Below are 26,663 nucleotides of genomic sequence, written 5' to 3'. Positions count from 1 at the left end.
GACATCTATACCTAAACACTCCTCTATTCATCTATACACTCTGTATAGACATCTATACCTACACACTCCTCTTCTGTTGGGCAAGGTTTAGAACCAGCGATTGCAGGAAACAATACACAATTCAGTACTTCAACAGTGTTTATTGGTTTTTTTATTGTTTTTTTTTATTTACAAAAGTAACTGCTTATCAACTTAGTTTTTTCAACATGCATTGGTGACATCCGATATTTAAAATGGCATATCCCTGGTTCTGTTTGGACCAGAACAATAATATTGGTATCTCTGGAAAGGTAACATTCTCCTCTGTCTCGTCATAATGGCTGATATGAAATTTAGGGAGGTCACAGCCCCGCTAAAAGCAATATAATAACCTCCATGCCTGCCATGGCCACTACGGGGTTAATTTTCAGTGGCTCCATATCCCAATTTCTTCTGAATATATTAAGCTATATAGTTTGGTGCTTTTATCGCTTAATTCACAATCCTTATGAATATTGGAGCTACGCTGCCCCACTAAATGGATGGATGGATATATATACACACACACACACACACACACACACACACACACACACACACACATAATGTTGGGCATGTGTGCGTGCTTCATAACTACTAGCACAACTAGCCTGCAGTAGGGCCCGTCATAGCCACCTTACGCCACTGCTTCGGTGCATGTTGTGCAGTCAGTGATAGTGTTGTTGGTGTGTTGGTGGATGAAATGTGATCACCGCATATTAGATTACAGTCAGCACCTCATCCACCCCCCTCCCCTGTCCTCACACCCTAATCGCCAATCCGGTTCAATCTCCAGTTACCAAAGGAACAGTTTCTATGGAGCTGATACCTCAACACTGTATAATTAATAGTTTCCGCTCTTGTTTCGCTGATGGTCGATGGTGCACAATCCAGGTTATCCTCTTTGAGGAATGCAAGTGCATTTAGCCCCGCTAAACTCGGTGACTGTGGGGTCGCAGCCGTGGCGCAATGATCCGGTGCGCTCCATCCTGCGGGCGGGGCACCTGGCATGCCAGACCCGCGCCGGGCGCTCCAGGACCACCGGCCGCCCTCGGAGCTCCGCCGCCGCCTCCGCTGCTGCGTCACCTCCCAAAGAACCAGAGATGAAGGAGACGGAAAATAAAACCAACGATAAGGAGAGCTGCGATGGGCACGATTCAACCCGCAAGACAGCGAGGCCTCAGACGACGGGGGCGACGGTAGGAAAGTCAGATATCTGCTCAGATCAGCACTTTATTTAGCGCCATGTGATCATGGACGTGGACATGAAACGCAATTAGAACAACTAACATAGCACCACCGAAACAGAGCCCACACAAACCGCCCCAGGACAGGTTAGGACCTCACAAGGCGCAGAAAGAGAGGGCCAACAAATGATACAGAAATATCACGGGTACCGATGGAAACGGTAAAATCCGCTATGGCGACCCCTGAGAAACGGGGAACAAGCCGAAAGAAAAAGAAGAATATGACGGTACAGACAGTATTTGGTGTGTATACATTCACTGCTGGTCATTATACTGCATACGAGTGATTACACTTTTGGGGTGCTACTGTTACACACAATGGACGGTAGATCTACTAATACTACTACTACTACTACTACTACTACTACTACTGCTACTACTACTACTACTACTACTACTAACTACTACTACTACTACTACTACTACTACTACTTTTGGCTGCTCCCATTAGGGGTCGCCACAGCGGATCATCCGTTTCCATCTCTTCCTGTCCTCTGCATCTTCCTCTGTCACACCAGCCACCTGCATGTCCTCCCTCACCACATCCATAAACCTCCTCTTTGGCCTTCCTCTTTTCCTCTTCCTTGGCAGCTCCATATTCAGCATCCTTCTCCCAATATACCCAGCATCTCTCCTCCACACATGTCCAAGCCATCTCATTCTTGCCTCTCTTGCTTTGTCTCAAAACCGTCCAACCTGAGCTGTCCCTTTAATATACTCGTTCCTAATCCTGTCCTTCTTCGTCACTCCCAATGAAAATCTTAGCATCTTCAACTCTGCCACCTCCAGCTCCACCTCCTGTCTTTTCATTAGTGCCACTGTCTCCAAACCATATAACATAGCTGGTCTCACAACCATCTTGTAAACCTTCCCTTTAACTCTTGCTGGTACCCTTCTGTCCCAAATCAATCCTGACTCCACCTACTCCACCCTACCTGCACTCTCTACTGCACTCCCTGTTACTTTGAACAGTTGATTTCAAGTATTTAAATTCATGTGCCTTCGTCACCTCTACTCCTTGCATCCTCACCGTTCCACTGTCCTCCCTCTCGTTGACGCATATGTATTCCGTCTTGCTCCTACTGACTTTCACTCGTCTTCTCTCCAGTGTCTTTATACATGCTCAATAATTATCCTGGTAAGAAAATCACAGAAAGTTGAATCAGTTCATCTGGACACAACGTTTACTGACAGATATGTTTCATCACTCATCTAGTGCCCCTTTCCCACTACATGGTACCGGTTCAACTCGACTCGACTTTTTTGTTTTCCATTACTGGAAAGTACCGGCATTTCGGTAACTGTTACCACTTTTCTGGTGCCACCTTTGTCGAGGTTCCAAAAAAAACTGGAGCGGGTACCAAAATCAATGCAGACCAGCTACACTGAGGGGGTACTGTTACGGTAATGGAAAACGACACTCGTTGAGTCGAGTCGAGCCGGTACCATGTAGTGGAAAAGGGGCATAAGTGACCTCTTCAGTCTAAAATGGCTGCAGGCATCCCCACCCTTATAAACAATACAGTGGCATAATGACCAAAACCAATGATCAGTTTCATATGCAAAGTGCTGTTACCATTAACCAGAGTTATAATGGCCATGTGTACTACTCACAGAGGATTTGGGAATGGTAGGACAAAGGTAGATGCACTGTTGTATTAAACCAGACAGACTATCATGAGAAAGGTATGATGTGACTCAGAAACATGAATACTTATGAGCCCCTGAAACAAGATCCAGGCAGTGGTTACAAGAAAAAGGTGATAAGTTGTCTGAAGCTGTTAGAACAGGACAATGCTGTTGACAGAATTTTGTACAACAGATTATACTCAGGGGAAGCTACAGCTAGTCTGTATGGGTTACCTAAGATGCATAAACAGGATGTGCCACTGCGGCCTATTGTTTGTATGATTAACTCAGTGACCGATAACAGCTCTTTAGTTTCTGGCATCTGTTCTTAACCTGTTGGTAGGCAGTAATGAACATCACATTCAGAACACTATGGATGTTGTGGACAAGGTGAGGGACATTATTATGGAGAGGGGTGAAACAATGGTGTCTTATGATGTTAAGTCTCTCTTCATGTGTGTTCCTGTTGATGAAGCAGTGGAGGTAGTCCATATGAAATTACAAAACGACCCCACCCTTAGCAGTAGGACCACCCTTAACAATGACTAAGTGTGTCTGCTCCTGAAGCTGTGTCTCAGTCCATGTACTTCACATACAGGGGGCAATACGACTATAGGCAGAGGCATGGGTGTGCTATGGGTTCCCCAGTCTCACCTGTAGTGGCCAACTTGTCTATGGAGGAAGTGGAAAAGAGGGCTGTGATGTCCTATCCAGGGACACCACCTAGCCATTGGTTCAGATTTGTTGACGACACCTGGGTTAAAATTAGATCTCAGGATGTACCACATTTTATCAACCACATTAACTCTGTGGACAACCACATCAAGTTCACCAGGGAGGATGTGAAAAATGACGGGTTAGCCTTCTTACACAGTGAAATTGCAACTGGTGATGGGGGACATTTGATTGTTGATGTTTACCATAAACCAAGACATACTGATCAGAACGTAAGGTTTGACTCTCATTGTAATGTCCGTAGACGCCTTGTCTTACTGACATAAGAATAATTCAAGAACGAGCCGACTTCGTAGGTTCTTAACTGTGTAGCTTTTACTAGCGTTCATCCGACATACAACCTTCATAACATGCGCTTCTAACTTCCTGTATACGTCACCCGCACTGCACGTACACCCGTGAGTAGGTCAAGTTAAACACGTGACCTTTCATTCATTACATCTCCCCCTCTAAGATGATTTTCCAACCTGTATATCACCCCCCTTTTCACAAAAAAAATAAAAAATCCCCCACAGTACACAAGTCCATACGCCTCACAAATCCAGCCGGATTGCTGGCTTGCTCACCCTGCCAGAGCGAGTAACATATGGTGTGGAAGTTGGCATTTCTGCTGCTCGGGACTCATCCGTGTTTCCACTCTCCCCTGGAGTGACATGCTCAGGATCCCTGCTGACAAAGGTGAGTGTTTTGGGTGTGGCCAACAGGTGGCGCCTGTTCCTTCTGTAATGTTCACCTTGAGCTGTCTCCACTATGTAGGATCTGGGAGTGGAGCTCTGACTGTGAACAACTGCTGGCATTGTCCATGTTTTCTGTCCATCAAGTTTGGTGAGTACTGCGTCACCCGAGTTCAGTGGGCGCAGTGTCCGCACGCCGTTCCTGCGGTTGTAGTAGAAAGCCTGCCTCGATTTGGCTGCGGTGTCAGCGGTTTTGATCAGTTCCTCTTTAGGCCAGGCCGGTTTCAGGTTATGCTGCAATGTGGGTAAGGTGGTTCTGAGTCTCCTACCCATGAGCAATTCCGCTGGACTGGCTCCAGTGGAAGAAGAGGGTGTAGCTCTGTATGTCAACAGGGCGAGGAGAGGGTCTTCCTGCCTTAATATGCTTTTGGCTATCTGAACAGCCCTCTCTGCCTGTCCATTACTCTGGGGGTAGTGTGGGCTTGAAGTCACATGGATGAAATCATAGTCCTCACTGAACCTCCTCATCTCTTCTGAAACTAGCTGTGGCCCATTATCGCTAACTACAATTTCAGGGATACCAAAACGTGCAAATGTAGCCTTCAGCCTAGCTACAACCTGACTGCTAGTAGTTGTTGGTAGATTTAGGATCTCCAAAAACCTGGAATAATAGTCAGACACTATCAAGTAGTTTTGCTTTTTGTACTCACACAGGTCTATGCCAACTTTCTGCCATGGTCTGGATGGGAGCTCACTTGACATTAAAGGCTCTTTTCTCTGTGTGTTCTTGTGTTCTCTGCAGAATTGACATTGCTGTATCTTTGTTGTAATGTGCTCTGTCATTTTGGGCCACCACACTGACTGGCTAGCTCTCTCTCTGCACTTAACTATCCCCTGGTGCCCGTCGTGTATTCTGTCTAAGATCACCTCCCTCATCTCTGTGGGAATGACGATACGACTGCCTCTGATGACTAAACCATCTACCTCAGATAACTCCCCTCTCACCTGATAAAAGTCTCTGACTGTCTCCGGCACTTTATCGACATACTCAGGCCAGCCGTGTCTGATGAAGCCCAACACTGTCTGGAGCTGCAGATCCCCATCCGTGCTCTGTTTTATCTCCTGCATCCTTTGAGGTGTGGCAGGCACCTGGCACACGATGGCATCAATGTGCGCTGCAACATCATCATGAGAAGCACCATCTCCGTAGCGCTGCTCTGGGCCTCTGGAGAGTGCATCAGCCACAGCTAAAGTTTTGCCTGGTGCGTATTCAGCCACTGCATTGAAACGCATCAGCCTCATTAACAGTCTCTGGCACCTAATGGGCACATTATCCAAGTCTTTGCTGTTCATGAGAGGCACTAGTGGTTTATGATCGGTGACAAGTCTGAAATTGTCAAGCCCAAACAAGTACTTCTCGAACCTTTCACATGCCCAGACGCTGGCTAAGCACTCTTTCTCGATCTGTGCGTACCTTGTCTCTGCGTCACTCAGCCGTCGGGAGCAGTAGGCCACGGGCTTCCAGTGTTCCCCGTGCTGCTGGAGCAGAACGCCTCCCAGCCCGTAGCTGCTGGCATCTGCTGACACCACCGTAGCCTTAGTGACGTCGTAAAAGGTGAGTACCGGGGCGGTGGCGAGTGCTGCTTTAAGGTCTTGGAATGCTGTGTTCTGTGCAGGTCCCCACAGCCACTCTGTCGTTGCTTTAAGCAGTCCATAAAGCGGCTGACCTACAGTGGACAGCTCTGGGATGTATTTTGCCAAATAGTTCACCATCCCGAGGAACCTCTTGAGTTCCGTCACGTTCTGGGGCTGAGGAAAGTTCTCTATTCCGGCCACTTTGTCCGGGTCAGGTCTGATGCCTGCCTCGTCGATGACATGACCAAGGAAGCGGACTTGTTTCTGTTTGAACTTGCATTTCGCTTGGTTCAGTTTGAGACCTGCTGTTTCAATGACCCCCAGGGCCTCTGCTAGGCGCCAGTCATGGATTTCCTCAGTCTCTCCATGTATAAGGATGTCATCCATGTACACCTCTGTGCCCTCTAGCCCGGTCAGAGTTTCCGCCATCTTTCTCTGGAAAATCTCTGGAGCACTCGTTATACCAAATGGAAGGCGGCAGAAAGCATACCTCCCAAATGGGGTGATGAAAGTGGTGAGCCCCCTGCTGTCTTCATGCAAGGGGATCTGGTAAAACCCACTTGCTGCATCCAACGTTGTGAAGAACTTTGACCCTGCGAGCCTTGGCATTATTTCCTCCATAGTGGGCAGCACGTATTTCTCACGTTTCACCGCTCGATTCAGCCTCCTGAGGTCAGCGCAGCAGCGAACCTCTTTCTTGTTCGGTTTCAGCACCGGCACCATAGCGGCGCACCATTCTGTGGGCTGAGTCACTTTTTCAATAATGCCCTCATTTTCCATGCGCTGCAGTTCTTTCTTAACCAGTGGTACAAGTGGCAGCGGTATCCGTCTGGCTGTATGCACCGCGTATGGCTGGGCACCCTCCACCAGAGCTATTTTCACTGGGTCTGTTTTCAGCAGTCCACTTGAACCGAAAACTCCACTGACCTCATTCATCCGCTTCACTAGACCCATCTCCACTGCCTCTGGACGACTCAGCAGACAGCTGCCTCTCCCCTTGATCACATACACTGGAAAGGAGTATTGTTTCTCCTTGTAGTTGGTTGTGGCTTGAAACTGTCCTATGCAGCTGATGTTTCCACCTTGGCTTATGAAGCATGTGTCAGGAGGTCCCAGTTTTATGTTTGGCTTCAGCTTTTTAAATGTCCCTTGGTTGATAACAGTAGCGTCAGCCCCCGTGTCAATTTTAAAGGTTATTGGTACATCACTTATTGTTAAACTAACAGTCCAATCTTCCTGACTGCTCTCTTTGCCAACTTCTCCCAGAAAGTACAGCTGTTTAACCTCTTCAGTGACTTCTCTCACCGCTTTAGAGTGACATACACGCTCCCAATGTCCCTTTTTATGACACTTGTTGCACTTACTGTTCGTTGCAGGACACTTCCGCTCATCGGTGTGCTGCGTCTTGCCGCACCTCCCGCATTCATCTACTTTGTTGGTTGCAGGTCTGCTGCCACCATGACGCTGTCCGCCCTTTTTGTTTTGGCGTCCGTCCCGCCGTCGGACAACATTGACGTTAGCCAGCTGGGCCTCTGGTTGGTTAGCTTGGAGGCTGAGCTGCTTTGTTATTGCCTCCGCCTGGCGCACTTGTTCAATGACTTTCACCAGAGTAAGGTCCGCTGTGAGCTGGAACTGACGGGAGAGCACCTTATCTTTTATGCCCACTACCAGACGATCTCTGATATGTTCATCCCTCTTGTCCCCAAACTCACAGTGTTCAGACAGCTCATACAATGTCCGGATGTACATCTCCGCTGTCTCTCCTGGCTGCTGGCTACGTTGATAGAAGCACGCCCTCGCATGTATGATGTTACGGCGGGGAATAAAGTAGTCGTCGAACTTTTTCAGTACGATATCATAGTCCACTTTATCACCCTCCGCCGCGAAGTCAAACGAGCTGAATATCTTTTCAGCCTCGCTGCCCATTGCATAAATCAGCGAACTCACTTGAATCTCCCCGTCGTCTTTATCCAGCTTTGTCGCGAGCCTGAAGCGCGAAAACCGTTGTTTCCACTCCCGCCATTCAACGGGGCAGTCAAACTTGAATTCACTCGGCGGATTAAACTTCGGCATGACCGCTCGTGTTCCGATACACAGACTATTCTGACACCATGTAATGTCCGTAGACGCCTTGTCTTACTGACATAAGAATAATTCAAGAACGAGCCGACTTCGTAGGTTCTTAACTGTGTAGCTTTTACTAGCGTTCATCCGACATACAACCTTCATAACATGCGCTTCTAACTTCCTGTATACGTCACCCGCACTGCACGTACACCCGTGAGTAGGTCAAGTTAAACACGTGACCTTTCATTCATTACACTCATCATCCACTGGAGCACAAACTAGGAGTCATCAGGACGCTGTACCACCGAGCTGACAATGGCCCCACCGACACAGTGGCTGGGGAAGAAGGGGAGAAACCCCACATTAAACAGGCCCTGGTTAAATGTGGTTATCCTAACTGGGTGTTTGTCAAAGCCAGGAAGACCCCCAAACAGTGCAGCAGCCGATCCAAGAGAGGAGAAGGACAAGAGCTGCCTAAGAGTAAACCAGTGGCGATTCTGTATGTGGCGGGAGTGTTGGAAAAGCTGAGATGTGTATTTTCCAAATACCGCGTCTCAGTTGCTTTCAAACCCCAAAACACACTGCGCCAGAAATTGGTCCACCCCAAGAATCGGGTCCCCCGGCACAAACAGAGCAATTGCCAAGAGGATTGCCGTGACTTGTACATCGGGGAAACCAAACAGACACTGGCCAAGAGGACGACACAACACAGAAGAGCTAACACGTCAGGCCAGGACTCCACAGTCTACACCATCTACAGGCCAGTGGCCACTCTTTCAAGGATGAGGATGTGCACCTCCTTGATAGAGAGGAACACTGGTTTGAATGGGGAGTCAAAGAGGCCATCTATGTGTAGAGGGAACGACCATCCCTGAACCGGGGGGGGGGGGGGGATAAGAGTACATCTGTCACCATCTTACAATGCTGTGATTGTAAACATTACCAAATCCACTGTGAATAGTACACATGGCCATTGAAACTCTAGTTAATGGTCATGCCTATTTGCATATGAAACCAATTAATGGTTTGGGTCGTTATGCCACTGTATTGTTTATAAGGGTGGGGGTACCTGCAGTCAGCTGAGACTGAAGAGGTCACTTAGATGAGTGATGAAAGATTTCTCCCCCAATAAACGTCGTGTCCACATGAACTGATTCACCTTTCTGTGGTCTTCTCTCCAGCGCATACCTCCACCTCTCCAGGCCCTCCTCAGCCTGCTCCTTACCCTCGCTACAGATCACACAATGGACAGTAGCTTATAATAAGATTTCGAAGGACGAAATGAGGTTATCCAAAACGTGTGACACACTAGAACGGAATAGCATCACTTCATTCTTCTAAAGCGAACTTAGCCAGTTTTAAGTCGATAAAATGTATTAAACAACTATATAAGTTAAAATATGAATAACATTATACAAACATAGGCTGTTACCACCAATATATAAAAACTATTATACTTTTATACTAAATATCATACAAATATATCAGTACTAAGATATTAATACTTCATTATCATACTAATGCTGATACTACTACTACTGCTACTCGGCTGCTCCCATTAGGGGTCGTCACAGCAGATCATCTGTTTCCATTTCTTCCTGTCCTCTGCAGCTTCCTCTGTCACACCAGCCACCTGCATGTCCTCCCTCACCACATCCATAAACCTCCTCTTTGGCCTTCCTCTTTTCCTCTTCCTTGGCAGCTCCATATTCAGCATCCTTCTCCCAATATATCCAGCATCTCTCCTCCAAACATGTCCAAACCATCTCAATCTTGCCTCTCTTGCTTTGTCTCCAAACTGTCCAACCTGAGCGGTCCCTCTAATATAATCGTTCCTAATCCTGTCCTTCTTCGTCACTCCCAGTGAAAATCTCAGCATCTTCAACTCCGCCACCTCCAGCTCCGCCTCCTGTCTTTTCATCAGTGCCACTGTCTCCAAACCATATAACATAGCTGGTCTCACAACCATCTTGTAAACCTTCCCTTTAACTCTTGCTGGTACCCTTCTGTCACAAATCACTCGTGGCACTCTTCTCCACCCACTCCACCCTGCCTGCACTCTCTTCTTCACCTCTCTTCTGCACTTTGGATAGTTGACCCCAAGTATTTAAACTCATACGCCTTCCTCACCTCTCCTGCTTGCATCCTCACCATTCCACTGTCCTCCCTCTCATTCACACATAGGTATTCCGCCTTGCGCCTACTGACTCATTCCTCTTCTCTCCAGTGCATACCTCCACCTCCACCTCCACCTCTCCTACTATACTAATACTAATGCTGATAGAATGAGATGGTGACAGTTTGAGAAACTTACTGTTCTTTCGTCATTTTTAGTAATCTCACAAAATCTGTTCAGGGATCTCTTAGTTTTAAAGGGTTTCACGACCTCAGCCTTCACCCTCATGTAAAGAGACTCAAAATGAGGATTGAAGGGATGTTTGGGTACATCCGATACTGTGCTGTGCGCTCAATGGTCGTTTACTGTTTTCCAGATGCAACAGAAACTTAAATGAATAGAAAGAACGTGACCACAGTTAAACGCCAGCCAGTCTAACACCTGAACCTTTCCAGCCAGGTTCTGTTTCCGGGATTCTTAGTTGTCTTTGTTTATGAACACACAACTTTTCTCTCATTTTGTAGCTCCTCGGGGACTCCCAGTTCACCTCTGTGGCCCCGTCCAGCTTACGAGAGCAGTGTGCGGAGTCGAGTGTCGGCGTGGCCGTGGAGTACATGCGCCGGGTGAGGGAGGCGGAGGGCCAGTTACGCAGACAGGCGGGGCAAGTGACCGAGGAGGGCACCAGGCTGGAGAGAGAGAGGAGCCACCTGGAGAAAATGCTGTGGAGCCTGAGGAACGACCTGCAGGTCAACAGGAGGAGCACCGAAGAGAGGAGCAGGAGACCCTCCACCACGGAGACGGTGAGCGATCCTGGAAGATGCGGAGGAGGGTTGTGAATGTTCAAGTCAATCAGAAAAGGGAAATGGAAATGAAAGGACCGCATTTCTAAAGTGCAATGTCTAGTTGGTCGGCTCAGCTTAAAGGAAGTGAAACTCCAACAGAGTTTAAATTGAGGTGAAAGTCATCAACACCTCTCCCCAGAACAGGACAGAGGTGACACACTGGATGCTGATGGTCTCTTTGTATCTCCGTTTTTCCACTTACAACCCCAACATGTGCACTATCCTGACAGCGTGCAACTCCACATTTCATGAGTACAGGATGTCTGGGTAGTGTGGCGGTCTATTCCGTTGCCTACTAACACGGGGATCGCCGGTTCGAATCCCCCATGTAACCTCTGGCTTGGTCGGGCATCACAATTGGCCGTGTCTGCGGGTGGGAAGCCGGATGTGGATGTGTGTCCTGGTCTCTGCACTAGCGCCTCCTCTGGTTGGCTGGGGCGCCTGTTCAGGGGGGAGGGGGAACTGGGGGGAATAGCGTGATCCTCCCGCGTGCTACATCCCCCTGGTGAAACTCCTCACTGTCAGGTGAAAAGAGGTGGCTGGCGACTCCACACGTATCGGAGGAGGCAGGTGATAGTCTGCAGCCCTCCCCGGATCAGCAGAGGGGGTGGAGCAGCGACCGGGACGGCTCAGCAGAGTAGGGTAGTTGGCCGGATACAATTGGGGAGAAAAGGGGGGGGATACCCCCCCCCAAAACCCCCCCAAAATAAAGTACAATTGAATTGAATCACAGGGTCAAAATTACTCAATTTCATTTCCGGGCTGCCAGGTCTGATAATTTCACTGCAAAAATGCCGTAAATGGAGACAAAATGTAATGTGTTCAAGTAAAGTAAATCCCCAAAACAAGCAAAATGATCTGCCGCTGCAGAAAGAGGTTTCAGCTGGTAAGATTTCTTGAAACAAGATAAAATCACATGTTTACCTGAAAGACCAGAACTCTCGGATCAAGTTATGAATTACACTGATTTTAAGATCTTCTGTCCAGTCTGAAGGATAATTTGTCTATGCAGTTATTAGACTAAACCATTTCTAAAGCAGTTCTCTATGATAAAGCTTTATTTATTTACCTCTAAAAACGCTCTTTTTAATATGAAATAACTTCGATAACTCAGTATAGCCATTCTTAATAAGTGATAAATAATGCCACATGGTCATTTCTTGGTGAGTGAATGATTCTAGAAACAAGATGACGGGACATTTCTGAATGACGTCAAGACTGTCGGACGTGTTCAGATAGACTGTCTTGGCAGTGTTGTCCTCACCGAACAACTTTTTCTTTCACTACCATTAAAGCACCGTCATCCAGCACCCCACAGACTAGTGGTACAAGTGAGTACATTCGTCCAGGTGGGTGCATGGGATACGAGATGTTTTGGGGGACTCTCTGTCGGCTTGTTATGTTGCAGGAGAGAGACGGCGTCGATGACCTGCTGGTGTGCGAGCGGCGAGAGCTGGTCAAGTTGAAACAGGAGCTGGAGGGGATGCTGAGAGACACAATAAACCAGCAACAGGTGAATAGCTGACCTTTGACACCAAAGGCAACCATGTGCCATGGAGCACCGGGAATAAGCAGGTTTTCCATCCAACCTACACCAGATCTTCAACCAGAGGGGGTAGACTATGTAAAATCACTTGGTTCAGTGACCACATAGAGGGAAAACCCGTGGACCCTTGGCACTCCATGGCACATAACTGCTCATGTCTGTTGTACACCATCCTGTCTTCATCAGTAAATGTCTCTTTTCATACCATCTTTCTCTCTTCATTCCATTCTATTCCAGTTCACTTCCCCGTTGTCATCTGATCTACTGACACACATGATGAAAAAGGAGTGACCTGCATACAGGGCTGTGTAACAATTCAATACTATTGTTTATCGTCTTTCAATGGCATCGTATCGGGATGAAGTTAGGATATTGTCAAACTGTGATACACAATTTCGCAGTCTAAATTAATGATAAGGAGACTCTATTGGCTACAATTATTTGAAAAGTAATTTTGGTTTGGTATAATACTTACCCAACGGTTCAATGTGATAATCCTCAGTTGGATTCTCATGGTATTTGTGCATATGCTAAGCAGGTATTGTTAGATATATATCTACTACTGCTACTTTCGACTGCTCCCGGTAGGGGTCGCCACAGCGGATCATCTGTTTCCATCACTTCCTGTCTTCTGCATCTTCCTCCATCACACCAGCCACCTGCATTTCCTCCCTCACCACATCCATAAACCTCCTCTTTGGCCTTCCTCTTTTCCTCTTCCCTGGCAGCTCCATATTCAGCATCCTTCTTCCAATATACCCAGCATCTCTCCTCCGCACATGTCCAAACCATCTCAATCTTGCCTGTTATCTTGTTTTTATATATATATACACACACACACACACACACATATATACACACACACACGTATATATATATATATATATATATATATATATATATATCGATACAGATGCAGGAAAAAAAGTTTTAATACATAACAGTACAGGCCTGTTACGTGCGTCGCGCACTGCCCCCTACTGGCCAACCATTGTTTTATTTATATATACACACACACACACACACACACACACACACACACAGATATATATATATATATATATATGTACTATAGAAGACTGCCCCCTACTGGCCTAACATTGTTTATATTTATATATATATATATATATATATATATGATATTCCCTATGATTGTCATGATATTACATAATAATACAATTATCTTGCTCTCTCTCTCTCTCTCTCTCTCTCTCTCTCTCTCTCTCTCTCTCTCTCTCTCTCTCTCTCTCTCGCTCTCTCTCTCTCCCATATTCCCCTTAATGTACTTAGAAGTATGGATGTTAAAAACAGACACTGCGCCGATAACCAGATCAAGGTAAAATAAACCCTCCCTGTCCTTCAGGTCCTGGGTTTGTGCAGCAGACGGCTGTTGGATTGTGCCGCCGAGAGATCTTGTGTTCTGGATCTGATGCCACACCACGGCTCTCTGTCCACAGGAGGACATACGTCCACCTCTCAGACCTTCACCAAAGCCGACCCCGTCAGCCCCTTCACACCAGGTCTGCTTCCAGCTGAAATCACAGTGAGCAGCATGATAATTTTTGCAGGATCTCATGATACGGTCTCTAATCTGGATTGTGGGAGGTAAAATAGGCTGCTGAGAAAGAGTATTCATAGTGCCAATGTTTTTAGATAGATAGATTGATAATAATGGATTACTTTTATATAGCGCTTTATCTTGACACCCAAAGTGCTTCACAGTGAAGGGTAAAACTCACTTCAACCACCACCAATGTGTAGCACCACCTGGGTGATGCACGGCAGCCATTTTGTGCCAGAGCGCTCACCACACGTCAGCTTGGGGTGGAGAGGGAGGAATCATCAAGTGAATTACACACGGGGATGATTAGGTGGCCAGATGGAGAGAGCCAGGTTGTGATTTATTTGCCAGGACACCAGGGGACCCCCAACTCTTTGTGATAAGTGCTGTGGGATCTGTAAGGACCACAGTGAGTCAGGACCTCAGTTTAACATCTCATCTGAAGGATGGCACCTCCTACAGCACAGTGCCCCCGTCACTGCACTGGGATTTTTCTTTCTAATTAGGACCTGAGGGAAGACTGCCCCCTACTGTCCCACCAACACCACTTCCAGCAGCAACGCTGTAATCCCAGAAGGTCTTCCATCCAAGTACTAGCCAAGCCCACACCTGCTTAGCTTCTGTCATTCAGCAGAACCAGGGTACATGTTGGTGTGGCTACTAGATAGATGTAAATCTAAAACAACAAACCCTACTGTCTGGCTGCTTGGCATTCACAGATTGAATGACAGGTGTGAGTGGCAGTAGAGTTGAGTTTTAAAGGGCGTGATAACCATCTGAAATACCACTTGTCGACAACATGCTTTAGAGAAAAGCTGATGAAGAGAAGCGACATTTTACCCGCCTGACAGCGCCGATGATGAATTTGAGAAAACGGTCGGCAGGGTTCACCTTATTTGTCGACCTCCTAGGGTATAAGCAGGCCCTGGAGTCCTCCACTCAGGCCCTGAGCCAGTCACAGCTGCTGAGGGAGAAAATCAGACAGACGATAACCAGCGCCATCGCCAGGCAAAGAGCTGCACAGCACACGGTCAACCACGGCCTGCTTAAGAAAATTGCAGAGACGGTCGCTGTGAAGGTAATCTCCAGACAGACCCCCTGACATCTCGCTGACACCAGAATATCAGAATGCCAAGCTTCTCTTGTTGTTCTCTGCAGCAACAACTTACGCTGATGTCTGTGGCAACCAGGCAGGCCATCTATCGCAAACAGAGGGAAATCAACCGTATTCGCCACAACCACGACCGATCCCGGGTCAGTATACATTAGCCATTAAGTCAGCACCGCCCAAGTCCACGCCAAGTCTTTACTGGGGCAAGTCCGAATCAACGCCAATGGAGCCAAAACTTCTGTGAAGACTGAAACCAGAAAAGTACAAGTCCAACTGAACACCCTGACTGTAGTTGTAGTGGTCTACCATCATAGTAAAGATTAAAATGTCCCCCACACTGCATGATTTATCAAGGCTGTTTGTCTGTGAATGTTCTCATTCATCCAGGTCATGGTTATCCAAAGGAGTTGAATCAAGTGCAACTGGACTTGGTATATATCCGTGAAGACGTTTCGCCTCTCATCCAAGAGGCTTCCTCAGTTCGTGCCTTTCTGACTAGACCAAGCTAGTCTGACTGGCTGAGTCTCATCACCAGCCAGTCAGACTAGCTTGGTCTAGTCAGAAAGGCACGAACTGAGGAAGCCTCTTGGATGAGAGGCGAAACGTCTTCACGGATATATACCAAGTCCAGTTGCACTTGATTCAACTCCTTTGGATTATCAAGGCTGTTGTTTCCTCCTCCAAGGAAGGAAAGTTTCAGATTCCAGTTTTACAATGTTTCAGAGACATATATCAATAATAATAATAATAATAATAATAATAATAATAAAAACAAATTAAATGAGATTGCACTTTATTGATTTCGTCAGTGGAAACTTGATATTCATAAAAAAAAAGAAGTAAATCAAAGTCTTGTACTGGACCAGTCTCGGAAAAAAATGATCATGAGTCACCACTGTCTGAAACCGAGTCAAATCCAATTCATTATGATGCAAAGTCCAAGACGGAGACAGAGACATTCAAAATGCAGCCTCAAGGCCGAGTCCATACTCATGTACTGCAGCCCCACTATGCATGTGTGCAGCAGCAGTCTTGATTGGTCTTTATAAGTATTTTACGGAGGACAGGACTTGTCCAGTTTAATCGAGATGAGGGTTTGACCCCGGTGTCCTTGTTTCGCCCAGGGACCAGAGTCCAGCAGTGACCTGTTGTCCAGAGAAAAACTGAACAGACCTCTAGTAAAGGTCTACCAGAGACACCCTGGGACACAGCTAGCGGAGGCTGCTCAGCTCAAGCAGGTAAAAACAAATATAATCATGTTTGAATTCTGCACAATATTGATGGCCTGTCACAATATCTGCTTACATACATGCAGAAATACCTTGTTTAAGAAACCAAATGAGGATCATCACATCACACTGTTTGGTAATATAAAGTATATAATACCAAACTCCCTTCCAGGGTATGATTCTCATTCATTTAGATAGTAAAATAGTGCATCAGGATGACAGGATCCACGTTTCATCCCGATACGATACCACTGAAAGCTAAATGATAATATCGAGTTATTGCCCATCGGCACCATGCACCCCACGCGAGTAAAAGGCTTGACAAATGTGTTTTAAGCTCTCTTCATATTCTAAAGAGCATGAAGAGAGTCTTCGCTCATGCTCTTATTCCAAGAAGACCGGTTAAGTCTGACGGTGAAGCAGTGTTCTGTCAACTGTGGATTAGTCTCCGGTCGAAGCTGAGAACAGCCGCTTCAACAGCAACTTTAATTAAAACACATCTCCTTTAGTGGTGCCGTCACCTCGATACCTCATTATACTTTAATTCATTAGCTCTTAATCTGCTGTTGAGCCATTAGGTGTGCTGTCTGTCCTAGTTTAATCACTTTTATTTTGGTTGGTGTCTTTCTAGTTCATTCTGTCATATCTTCTTCACTATTAAAGTTGTAAAGGTTCTTTTTAATCTGGGCACTTCATGGATAGTGCAGGCATTGCATTTCAATGTGTGAAAGGTCCAACTGACTACAGACAAGTGTTGTAGTACCCGAGTCCAGAACTTGATTTTCAGGACTCGTGACTCGACTTGGACTTGAGCACCGATGACTCGGACTTGGAACACTGGGGACTCGACTCGGACTCAAGGTTTAGTAACTCGACCACAACGCTGGTGTGTGTGTGCACATGCTTGCGAGTGCATTTGTTTGGCTGTTGTGTCACAGAGTAAACAAACTCCCTCTGAAGCGGTGACAGCTGTGTCGTTTGTGTTCATGCAGACCTTTTTTATTTGTATGTCAGCTTTTATACGGTGCCAGGGTGGAGCACTGGAGTCCAGCTTGGAACTCGACTCAGACTCAACCCTGATGACTCGGACTCGGACTCAGGTAATGGGGACTTGACTCGGACTCGACTCGGACTCTTCTTTGGAGACTCGGACTCGAACACTGGGGACTCGAGACTTGACTCGGACCCGCGGTTTAGTGACTTGACTACAACACTGACTGCAGGTCACTTAGAAGAGTGATGACACGTTTCTCTCAGTGAACGTTGTGTGCAGGTGAGCTGATTCAGCGTTCTGTGATGGTCTTCCCTGGGTTACTGAGCATGCGTCAAGACCCGTCCTAGTTTGACTCACTGATTCGCTTGAAAGAATGGTATGATATGAGTGACAGCTGGTAGATTGCCTCGAAAAAGTTCCTCAAGAAAGTGTGTGCGCGCGCCTGCGTGTTCTAGGGCACCGCAGTGCTGAAACGCTGCCTGACGTCATCGGAAGACGAGATGGCCAGCTTACAGGACACCTTCCGACAGCTGAACAACAACCTGCAGAAAAAGACGGCGGCCACTCAGGTGGACTCGTTGGTGGTTCGCATGAGGCGCCGGCTTTTGGACAGGCGAGCCACGCCTACAGCTCTCCAGCAGGGGGCATGCTGAACACCCCCCCCCCCGCCGTGACTCTTGCTCCAATGAGAGTGCGTGATGTGAAGTGACGGTGAGTGTTGTGTCAGTGAAGTCGCGGAATAAGCTGTGATAAGCATTTGCATTCCACTGAAGTGCATTTTGTGACAGTATTGTGGAAATATGTCTCGTCCCACAATGTCTTCATTCCACACTGTCCAGCCCATTCTCATCCCACGACGTCATATATCAAAACGCCGGCATACAAAGTAGGATCCTTGTGTGTCATGTATCAGTGCTTTTGCAAAGGCGTCTGTAAGACGAAGAGCCCCAAAACCGGAGTCAAATTCCATGTATGCGCAATCTTACATGGCCAATAAACAGGATTCTGGTTGTGTAGACATCGTGGGACAAGAATGTGTTGACTTGTACGATGGTACTTGTCATTTTTTTTCCAAAAAGTAATAAGCTTAATCCACTATCCTACATTAATAATGGTCATTAAAGAAATCTAAACGAATCGAGACTTGACTTGCTCTTCCGTTCTGTCCTCCTGTGTCAAATGTCTGTTTGGTTTCTTCTTTTGGGAGAACTAAGCATCACCTTGAACCACTAAGCCGCGTCTACCCTGCAGAGCTTAGGCAGCTCAGACCTGGCCATGATCGGACAAAACTGTTATCCAGCAAACGATAATAACGGAAATAATACTGTAACGTGCATGGATAAGTAGACACGTTGGCCCTTGGCTAACGGGTCGGACCCTTTAGTCGACTGGTTAACGTTGTCGCTTGAGGAGTGGGAGACATTGGTTCGCGTGGCGGTTCCCGGGCTGCCCCCCGAATTCGCTACAATATGAATGATAACACATTTTATTTGTGGTACTCTGAAGAAATACATAGAGATCAGTATAAAAACTGACAATTACTACTAAAGCAACGCAACGAGAGTGGCATTAAACAGACAGAAAGATAAGCGAAAGAAAGAGAAGAGAATGTCGCATAGGACAAAATGGTGGGAGAGAGAAAAGAGGAGGAAACTCGGAAGTTTAACAGAAGATTTAAACGGGTGGCTCTTGAGAGAGGGGTTTTGAAAGAGGAGAGTGAGGTACCAAGTAAACGGTCTAGCGAAGCACAGGACGCTAGCAGCTGTATTTGGATGGTGTTTCGTGGTGTGGTAAGAGTCCTTCTGGCCCTCTCAGTAGCCACCCTACCTCCTCACCACTCAGCTTGTCATGGGACTGCCGGTCACTTGACGGTCCGGTCCATGTAACAACACGTCTCTCATTAAGGAAGAGGGGCTAATTTGATAAACACAGGTTGCTGAATTACTGTACAGGGAACAAGCCTGTGCAGTATGTAAATGCACCGTGTTAAGAAACGCTGAAATTCAATCTCACAAAGGAGCAAATGCATATGGCCGCGTGCCAGCGCCCAACTGTGTGCGTGTGCGCGCGCGCGTGTTTGATTGGGTACAGTCTCCCCGGGCGAGCGTCGGGCTGCCACACTTAGCTCAGCTTCCATCAGGGTTACGGTCGGGGAGCTAATGACCTTATTGAATCAAAGGGGGGGGGGATTCCTGCAGCTGATGGACGTGATTTGATAACGAACCTGTGAGGATTTACTCGCACATCTCGCCAGCTGGGGCCAGCCGAGGAGGGACGACCCACCCGTCAGCGGCGAGGGCGAAAAACACCCGTTTACCTGCTGGGGGGTGGTGGGGGGGGAGGAGGAGGAGCGAATAAGGACGAAGCTGTGCCGGCTGCGGTGATCCAGACTCAGAACAAGCCGGGGAAAGCCTTCAGGAACTGGACGAGTCGCTCCGGTTTGTCAGTCTTCTCTTTGTTTGGGGAGAGGGACAATAACAGTGATGTCAAAGCTCTGTCGCGCGCTGCTTTTCCTGTGTTTACTTCCAGCTGCGGGTACGTGAACGTCACAGACGTGTGTGTGTGTATATGTGTGTATGTGTGTGTGTGTGCGCGCGCGCGCGCTCACGCGTGCACATGTAGGACAATAGACAAATAGATATGTAGCGTTGGATAATACATTCTTTCTACAATTGTTGGAGCATTGCATCGACCAAACTAGTGTGCAGAAACTTGTGAAATGCACAGGTTCATTCCCAAGCAGGATGTACAGCAACAGAAACATATGTTGTAGCTATAGCAACAAAACTATTAATGGTATCAAGGTAAAACTGAATACTAGTACTGTTGGAGGCTTTCTTTGGGCCATTAAAAGATATTTCAGCCAACATTGGGCTATTGACATCTTCATTTCCCCGAGGTCGCATGGATATATTAGCGTTTTGAAAGGAAATTCAAATGCCATTCATGCATCTCTGAACTTTTCAAAGCCAGAGTCTGATTACAACCCCATCTGTCTTTCAGTCCCCCTGTTCTGCTATACCTGTGTGTTTCCCACCATTTCCCCGCTGGACTGCATCAGGTTCCCCATGAAGTGTCCTCCCGGCCAGCTCTGTCTGTCCAGCAGAGCCGTGGGTGAGAGAGGTGACGCGCCTTCCAGGCTTTACTCATTTCTTAACAATCGATTGAATGCTGAACCAAACTCTGTGTGTGTGTGTGTGTGTGTGTGTGTGTGTGTGTGTGTGTGTGTGTGTGTGTGTGTGTGTGTGTGTGTGTGTGTGTGTGTGTGTGTGTGATGTCCTGTAGGTGGTTTGGTTTTGTGCGTGTGCGAGACAGCAGCTTTATCATTAAGATTTGTCAGAATAAATTTGAACAATGCTGCTTTCAGAAAAATCTGTATTGCCACACGTAAAGAAAACGACATCATGAAAACACCGCCTGGCCTGTGTAGCTCCTTTTAAAACGGCAGGTAGGTTGTGGGTGGCGTCCACTGTCCATGAGTTATGAAAGATGCCCTCAAATCACCATTTGAACCTCCGCCCTTACCAAAAAAGAGTATACCTGAAGTTTATTTTATTAAGTAAACTTCCAAGTAAAGTTCAAGTTCAAGTAAAGTTCAAGTATATGTACTAGTAGTATACTTGTAAGTACACTTAAGTATAATTTTGTTTAGTATATCTCTGATAAGTACATAAAAAATAAACAGAAAGTATACTCACTGATTTTTACTTTAAAATAAGTAACTAATAGTACTCTTGAATAAACTGCTTAGTACAAAATTGAAAATTGGAGTTACCCGCATCAAATATTCGAACCAACTGACAAAAGGTTTGATCGTGAAATTTGAAAAGACTCATGCCAAGCTGTGTGTATTCTGATGGTTACTTTTACAGTACAAGGACTCCATGGTGATGCCCTGAACAACCAGGGATCACCTGACTGTAATTCTGTCAGAAATTAAATACACAACTTATGATTCCAGGACACACAGTTAGGGTGCTTTCACATAAACGCCTTTTTAAGCCAAACCCAGTCCCATTAAAGTGGACCAACAGAAAAGGGACTACGTTCAGTTCTCTTTCTGGTCCACTTCAGCTCTGATAGTTGCTCTGGAGCTGAGAGCTTTACTTCTTTGGATTATGGTTTTTTTTCTCATTTTATCGCATGTGGTAAAGTACTACTGACGTGTTTTTTGTTTTTTTTTTTACTTTGACGTAGCACTACAGCGCGCTCCTAATGAAGCCCCTCGCTTTCATATTGCAGCGAATCCAGGTGGGCCGCCCGGGAACCGTCGCCACAGCCGGGTCGCGAACTTGTATCTCCCGCACCGCGGGTGACAACGTTAACCAGCCGACTAAGAGATCCGACCCGCTAGCCAAGCGCTAACGAGTCTATTTATCCGTGCACGTTACAATATGAACCGAAAATTGGAGGAAACCTTAGCGTTTCTGTGCCTTATAGACAGTTGCCGTTTGATGTGTTCTTAGTTCCATCTTTGGAGAAGTGTATTAGTTTCTTCCTCGGACCAGAACTACTCGTCGTCCACTAGTCTTGCTAGCGTTACCCGCGGTCATGTTCCGTGACTTCAAACTATTTGGTTTTCGAGCGTCCCGGCAGGGCACCAGCGTGTGACATGACTACGGCAAGCCTACAGGGCTAAAATATTCTGGCGAGCTTGCGTGGAAGAACAGATGACAGAGGCAGAGATTTCCGGTTATTGGCAATCCCCGTGTCCCATACAACGCCCCATACACCTGCCTTTGGAAAAAGAACAACACCACAATGGACCCCCCGCCCCCAAGGTCACAAGCGGCAACGTTAGTCTAAGTCACGGTCCTACAGTCTGTCAGTCAGTCAGTAAACTGTCTTCTATTTAGTCCGAGTCAAACCCCCAAACAAACTGAAAACCCTAACATGAACCAAACATTTGAACACGTAAAAATTTAACATAAGTCATAACAATTTCAACGCGAACATTAACAGTCCCATAAGCCTTTGCACTCCCCCAGCACAGACCAGTCGAAAAAACGACTGCCTCCTCCGGTTGCTACATAGCCCCCATTTAAGGGATCAGCCGTCCTCAATGACCCCATCACCCAACGCAGTCACTCAAATGCCCAGGGTGCCATTGCTGGCAAACAGGACGTCTGGGGCTCACAGGAAGTGCAACTGGAGGAGAGTCACACTGACTGGCGCATGGGGTGCTGCTGTCGCCCCCTTTCCAACAACAGACAGAGCAAGCAGTTGGTATGGGGAGAGTCTGTCCTGGTGCAGCGCCACCATGCGCCTCCAGCCGGGCATGTGTATCTGGTACACCACCTCAGACAGCTGGCCCACGACCTCACTGGGCCCCTACCAGTGGCTGCAAAGCTTGGGGGAAATCCCCTTCTTGCGAACGGCACAATACATCCATATCTTGTCCCCTGGAACAAAGGCCTGCCCAAGAAATCATGTGTCATGGGTCCTCTTCTGCTCCAGAGTTGGCCTCGGCCCGGCAGGTGTAGTTGTGGACCACCTGCAGGCGGTCCCTTAAGTCTTCGATAGTAGTCCATTTCTATTCCTCGGCATTCTCAGGCTAGGGCTGGGCCCCGAACACCAAGTACTGTTGCAGTGGGGCATGGGAGTGCTGGGTTGGTCCCTTCTGGGGGGTGCAGGAGTTGAAGCAGTGCACGAGTAGCTCCACGTCTCGTCAACAACCAGGCCAGTAGAACTGCCCCCTGAGGCGGTGGAGGGTCTTGGCGTTCCCCTAGTGCCCGGTCCCCATCGAGCCATGGACCATCTGGAGAACCTGGGGACGGTGCACATGGGCTCTAATAGCTGCAGGAGGTCATTCCCTTGTCCAGGAGCTTGCCGCTTCCAGTACGCCAACCCATCATGGAGCTCAAAGTTGCCCCATTGACAATGGTAGGCCTTTACCTCAGGCCCCAGCACTGACACATCTGTCCACTCAGGGCCCCAGCAGAGATTTCCGTTTAATAGCAATCCCCGTGCCCCATACACCACACGGTCCCAGGAATACTCGCTTATTTGCCTCAGGAACAGAACAACTACACAATGACCCCCCCCCCCGACGTCACATCCGGCAACGTTTAGTCTAAATCATGGTCCTACAGTCAGTCAGTCAGTCAGTAAACAGTCTTCTATTTAGTCCGAGTCAAACCCCTAAACAAACTAAACATCCCAACATGAACCAAACATTTGAACACGTAAACATTTAGCATAAATCATAACAATTTCAATTCGAACATTAACAGTTCCATGAGCCCTTGCGTTCCCCCAGCGCAGACCATCGACAGTCGGAGCGACCACTTCCTCCGGTCGCTACAATACAATGGCAAAGGCGAAGCGAACCTGGAGTGCTTTGTGTTCACAATGCACAGGTTAAGTAAACCGCAATACTGACTTGAATTCAGAGAGGTCTGAGTTTGTTTTGAGTGTTCACATATGAGCAAAAATTTTGACTAATCGCTCTGGGTTTGTTTTGAGGGCTGACAGGGATCAAGTGTGAAAACACCCTTAAAGCGAAAGTCGTGTGATTAGTATATAGTTATTGAATTAGTGCATCCCATGCCATTTACATCTAAGCCTTGATCAGCGAATTGGCACAAGGACATCTTGTATGTTAACATTAAAATCATTTAGCTGAGTGTATCATTAGAGTGTGATTTAATTCAGTGCAAGTATGGAGCATATACATGGACAATTGTTAGTATGGACCCCCCTTTTTCAACCACTTAAAGGTGTAATTGGTAATTGGTGATCATCGGTGTGTGTGTGTGTGTGTGTGTGTGTGTGTGTGTGTGTGTGTGTGTGTGTGTGTGTGTGTGTGTAGCCAAGTATCTATTTGTCCCTCTTTAAATAGAAATAAATCAAGATGAGACCAGAGTTAACTTGTACTGTAACAGTAGATATATACCAGGGTCTGGTAGTAGTATGTTACCTAAGTACAAACAATCAACTAATGGACTGGAACATATCTTCTTTCATATAAAAATGTCAACCTTTTGTTTTAAGTAAATGCACAAAATACATAAATAAAATTAGATAAATTATCTTCTGTAATTTGTAAGTTATGACTTATAAATGAAAGAGAACGAATGACATGAATAAATGACAATATAACAAACATGAATGAATGACAATGTAGTTTAGCTATTAAGAAACTTTAGCGAAAAAATCAAGTTCTTGTTCAACATCTTTTTTTCTTTCAGTGAAAGACATTTTTTTTACTGTTGTTTACCAATGAACAGTTAAACCTCGCAGAAAGGAATGTCTTTAGCCTGTCCTTGATTTGATACTCCTCGATCTGTGCAAAAACACTCCCAGTAAACAGCTGAAACAAAACATATTAGGTACAAAAAAAAGTATTATAGCGCTCGATATCAAAGAAACATGCTCTGTGATACTCAAGTGACCCAAGAACAGAAGTAGGTGATGGTGCCCAACTCGTCTTCAGTGTCCAAGGAGAATGCTGGTATCTACTCAGCTCCCGTCCCCTCCATCAGCTAGCAGGAGAACATGGCAGAGAGCTGTGATTTGAAAATAAGAAAGACTAGAGGCTGGCAACACTTGGCTAAGCCTTCTCTCTTCTCTACCATTTAGTCAAGCGTAGTAATTTAGAACTCCGTATACGATGGGTAGAGTATATTAAGCATTAAGAATATTAGCTAGCCATTAGCAATTAGCTACTAGCTAGCGATTAGCAATTTGCTAGCGATTAGCCTTCTGACTTCGTAAAAGGCACATTTACTCATCCACAAGAAAATAACCTCTTTTCACAAAACAAATACTGGTACAATACATGCGCTCACCTAGCAGGAAAACATGGCAGAGAGCGGTGATTTGAAAACAAGAAAGGTTAGAGGCTGGCAACACCGGGCGAAGCCTTCTCTCTTCTCCGCCATTTTACTCGAGTGAACCCGCGAACTCTCTCGCTCTGTGCTCACGGTCGGGACTCTTAAAGAGACAGTGTACCTATTAACCCTGAGTCAACTGAACTGCTGGGTCGTGTGTGTGTGTGTGTGTGTGTGTGTGTGTGTGTGTGTGTGTGTGTGTGTGTGTGTGTGTGTGTGTGTGTGTGTGTGTGTGTGTGTGAGTCTTCACCACATTGACATTTATAACGCATACTCTGGTTTTCAGGAGACTTCCGTGTGGTGTTGTATGAGAAGAGTTGTGTCCTCCCGCCTCTGTGTGGCCTCACCGGTGAAAAATACGCCATGGGACTCAACTTCACCTTCACCAATGAATGCTGCAGTACACACCTTTGTAACACAGCTACTGGCCCTACTGCCCCTTACTGGAGAGGCATGCTGCTAACGCTCCTTATTTCCTATTCAGTGTGGTGATGAATGTGTATCTGTGGGCTTACACACACAATAAACAGTCACTTTCATTTGACAAGAGGCTTAGTTGCAGCCGCTCTGTTTAATTGCTTAGCTTTTTTCTTCTGATTGCTTAGGCTCTATCTTTGAAACTATAGGCTATTTTGCACACTAACCACAAAACTTTAGACCAAACCAACAAAACATTATACATCTCTTGCAAAGATCTTCAAACTCTTTAATTTCTTTTTTTTGCGTCAATACGGTACACAAACCATCATTTGAACAAGCACATGATGCACCAACTACATGCTGATAGTATAAATGAAAAATGCTTTTTCTGTGTGCAGGGTATGGCAGTTTGCAATAAAGTTTTGTCATACATGTAGTAAACACACATACACACAGCTATCCAAATGTGTAAAGATCCTTGATTGATCCTTTATTTACACATATGAAAAAAAATACAATATTTAATTGGAAACCATGTGAAGGAGAATTGCCTTAAAACCCTCAAGGGGCTTGAAAAGTGGCATTCTCCAGGCAGCATACTACAGGAACCAATCACAGCAATGGGGCATGCACAATTTGTATGTAAAATGTTCTTACTCTACTTGAACAACAAAAGTGCAGTAGAAGAAGAAAACGTTTTTGTTAGAAAAAAAAAGAAGAGAATAAAATTAGGCTAAATCTCGCCTTCTTTGTGGGTCTGGCCATAAGACTTCATCCACATCACATGCAATGTTGTCTTGGAAAGTATTGGGTGGAGTGCTGTATCCAGGCCTGGCATGACCCCTGATCGATGTCTCCACAAGCCGCCTCCATTGCCTGTAGAAGAGGTATGCACTGGGGGGCTGGCGATCATCCACCTTCCAACCCCATGCAGAGAAGGATACTTCAGTAGGATTCAAGAACGGGGAGTATAGGGGGAGACCGAGTGTGACAAGATGTGGGTGACC

At 46.5% G+C, this 26,663-nt stretch overlaps 2 protein-coding genes across 3 annotated transcripts; both read left to right on the top strand.

The window, feature by feature from the left end:
* Positions 1-929: 929 nt before the first annotated feature.
* tektl1 (tektin like 1) lies at positions 930-18,057 on the top strand. Its single transcript, XM_056287008.1, has 8 exons — positions 930-1,217; positions 10,646-10,921; positions 12,372-12,476; positions 13,873-14,029; positions 14,982-15,148; positions 15,229-15,324; positions 16,306-16,419; positions 17,860-18,057. Exons 1-8 carry the CDS (start codon positions 930-932, stop codon positions 18,055-18,057), a joined length of 1,401 nt encoding a protein of 466 aa, XP_056142983.1.
* A 1,704-nt stretch (positions 18,058-19,761) lies between these two features.
* Positions 19,762-26,260, top strand: LOC130118407 (sperm acrosome membrane-associated protein 4-like). 2 transcript variants are annotated; one of them, XM_056286852.1, is made up of 3 exons: positions 19,762-19,939; positions 20,408-20,518; positions 25,523-26,260. In XM_056286852.1, exons 1-3 carry the CDS (start codon positions 19,888-19,890, stop codon positions 25,726-25,728), a joined length of 369 nt encoding a protein of 122 aa, XP_056142827.1. In that variant the 5' UTR covers positions 19,762-19,887; the 3' UTR covers positions 25,729-26,260. The 2 variants fall into 2 exon arrangements, with proteins under 2 accessions (XP_056142827.1, XP_056142826.1); XM_056286851.1 differs by having other exon boundaries at positions 20,408-20,527.
* Positions 26,261-26,663: the final 403 nt, after the last annotated feature.

Source organism: Lampris incognitus, chromosome 9 (genome assembly GCF_029633865.1).
Source record: "Lampris incognitus isolate fLamInc1 chromosome 9, fLamInc1.hap2, whole genome shotgun sequence".
Lineage (NCBI taxonomy): Eukaryota > Metazoa > Chordata > Actinopteri > Lampriformes > Lampridae > Lampris > Lampris incognitus.
The sequence above is the reverse complement of the archived record's forward strand: the minus strand, read 5'-3'. Positions and strand labels throughout refer to the sequence as shown.

What these genes read in the sequence shown, in the direction of transcription:
- tektl1 (XM_056287008.1), top strand. Translation starts at nt 930, where the DNA reads ATGCAAGTGCATTTAGCCCCGCTAAACTCGGTGACTGTGGGGTCGCAG. An exon ending in GACCCTCCACCACGGAGACG is followed by an intron (nt 10,922 to 12,371) that starts GTGAGCGATCCT and finishes GTTATGTTGCAG; the next exon opens with GAGAGAGACGGCGTCGATGA. An exon ending in ACAACCACGACCGATCCCGG is followed by an intron (nt 15,325 to 16,305) that starts GTCAGTATACAT and finishes TGTTTCGCCCAG; the next exon opens with GGACCAGAGTCCAGCAGTGA.
- LOC130118407 (XM_056286851.1), top strand. Translation starts at nt 19,888, where the DNA reads ATGTCAAAGCTCTGTCGCGCGCTGCTTTTCCTGTGTTTACTTCCAGCT. An exon ending in GTGTTTACTTCCAGCTGCGG is followed by an intron (nt 19,940 to 20,407) that starts GTACGTGAACGT and finishes TCTGTCTTTCAG; the next exon opens with TCCCCCTGTTCTGCTATACC. An exon ending in CAGAGCCGTGGGTGAGAGAG is followed by an intron (nt 20,528 to 25,522) that starts GTGACGCGCCTT and finishes TCTGGTTTTCAG; the next exon opens with GAGACTTCCGTGTGGTGTTG.